This window comes from Ciona intestinalis, chromosome 12, assembly GCF_000224145.3.
Source record: "Ciona intestinalis chromosome 12, KH, whole genome shotgun sequence".
NCBI lineage: Eukaryota > Metazoa > Chordata > Ascidiacea > Phlebobranchia > Cionidae > Ciona > Ciona intestinalis.
Window position 1 is genome coordinate 3,300,191 of NC_020177.2, and position 1,960 is coordinate 3,302,150.

General features: G+C 28.2%; 1 protein-coding gene across 2 annotated transcripts in view; it reads right to left on the minus strand.

Moving 5' to 3' along the window:
* Positions 1-464, minus strand: part of LOC100177933 (von Willebrand factor) — a 30,811-nt gene extending 30,347 nt beyond the window's left edge. For both annotated transcript variants that reach the window (XM_018814512.2, XM_009862188.3), the window contains exons 1-2: positions 360-464; positions 166-190 (exon numbers count right to left, since the gene is read on the minus strand). In XM_018814512.2, the coding sequence (XP_018670057.1) occupies positions 166-190; positions 360-384 (50 nt within the window). In that variant the 5' untranslated portion in view covers positions 385-464. The remainder of the gene's footprint in view (positions 1-165; positions 191-359) is intronic.
* Positions 465-1,960: the final 1,496 nt, after the last annotated feature.

Here is a 1,960-nt window from a genome sequence, read left to right on the forward strand (position 1 = left end):
TTTGAAAACAATAGCGAAAGATCAAGTTATTAAAACAACGGATAGGAATCAATAGCTAAATTACAGTTGTTAAATGATGAAATAAAAGGTGTGGAAAAAGCTTTGTTTAAAAACTGTAGCTGTTAAATCCATATTGATATTGTATATTCAAATATAAGGACTTACTTTGCCAATCCACTGAAAGTCACTCCTGCAATAAAATCGGGAATATTTTGAGTAAAATCATAAAAAAAACAGAATGTTTTAAAAACTTTTAACAAATAACTGCACTGGTAAAACACTTCGTTCAAAAAAACTAATTTCACTAAAAATCATGTAGAATTATAATCATGCGAAATTAGAATGTCAAAAAAACTTACCCAGGAAAAGGAGTAACAACTTCATTTTGGATATTTTTCAGTCGGTTTTCTAAGCACGGAATGATTAAACTGTTGATCATATTTATACTTATCGCCCTGGCTTTGAGTAATATGGAACAAAAGCATAATTTGTTAATTGTTTTTGTGCAACATTTCACAACAATAGGGTAATGTATAGGAACAATAGCATATGTGGTTGTTAACCAAAATAACTTTACACCTGTTTCATTTCATAATTACTTGGTTTTTCAAAAGAAACAAACAGCTTTGTAATTTATGATATACCAATTAAAGGTATTGTTTAAAACAATAAATTAATTTAAATTACTTTTGTTTTTATATTGCGAAATCTTTTGAGCAAATATTGCACTGGCAAGACGTGGTTAATCAAATGTTTCATAAAACTTGTAATAGGAAATTAAAACAGAATTATATTTGCTGATTACAAAATGCTTTTGTAGTGAAAGCATGCTCAAGAAAAAAATAATATACAAGTTATTTAAGTGATAAAACATCCAATTTGAAAATAAAAATATGCAAGTAATTTAAATCAACTGAATGTTAGTGTTTGTCATACCATTGCTAGGAGAAAATGTGTAAATATTATTTTGATCCCAAACAATGTAAAAAAAAGCACAAACAGAAGAAAATTATGTAAAGGAAAGAAATGTTTTCAAACTTAAAAAAATAACACAATTATTTTAGGGTAATTCATAAAATACAATGTAACAATTAATATTATAAGTCGAAAAGATAGAAATAAAAACACACTTAACAAAGATAGCAGGAAAAAAACAAAAAACACACAAATTATTTAACTACAATTTTTTGAGTATAATTAGTCCCTCAAGTGTATAAGCGTTTTATTTTTATACTCCTAATGTTTTAGGATTTAGGTTTACCAAACAGTTAAAGCCAAACAACTAAAGTGGTTAACAATATAAAAGGACAATTATACTGTAACGTAAAGTTGGAAAACAATTTTTCAATTATCTTTAATTACTCTTATAGCCATTGGACCATACCTTTAATTCAATTTTACCGGACCACGCATACGTAGGTATGACGCTAAATTAGCACGCAACTTAATAAAAAACAAAAGAAATGTAACAACGGCACACCTGGTATAGGTAGTTAATTAAGTCACGCAATATGATTGCTATTAAAACGTCTGTTTTTCTGCGATTGAAGAATGAAAGGAAACTTTTTAAGTTGCTCGCTTTTTATTTGATTACAAGTGCAAAAGGCAAGACACAAAAGTTATTGTTACGTAATCTCATACCCCTTGTTTTGAATGTTTAGGGCAAAAAATTAAACTTTTTTACGCATTTTTTCCTACACAGAGCAATTCCAAAAGAGTGAAATTGCTGGTTTTGATCTAAATAATAAAACTTATATATCGTCTTAACATTTGACACACGCCATTGCTAAAAACTATATATACACGAATGGCTACACAAACACACCATAAAACACACAGCGTGGGCAGCTGCCGACAGAAATTATTAGAATTGATAGGTCACAAATAGAACGACAGCACAATTATTCACTTATTATGACAAACATTTGAAAACAAACAGTATAATTTGATAATAATTAAG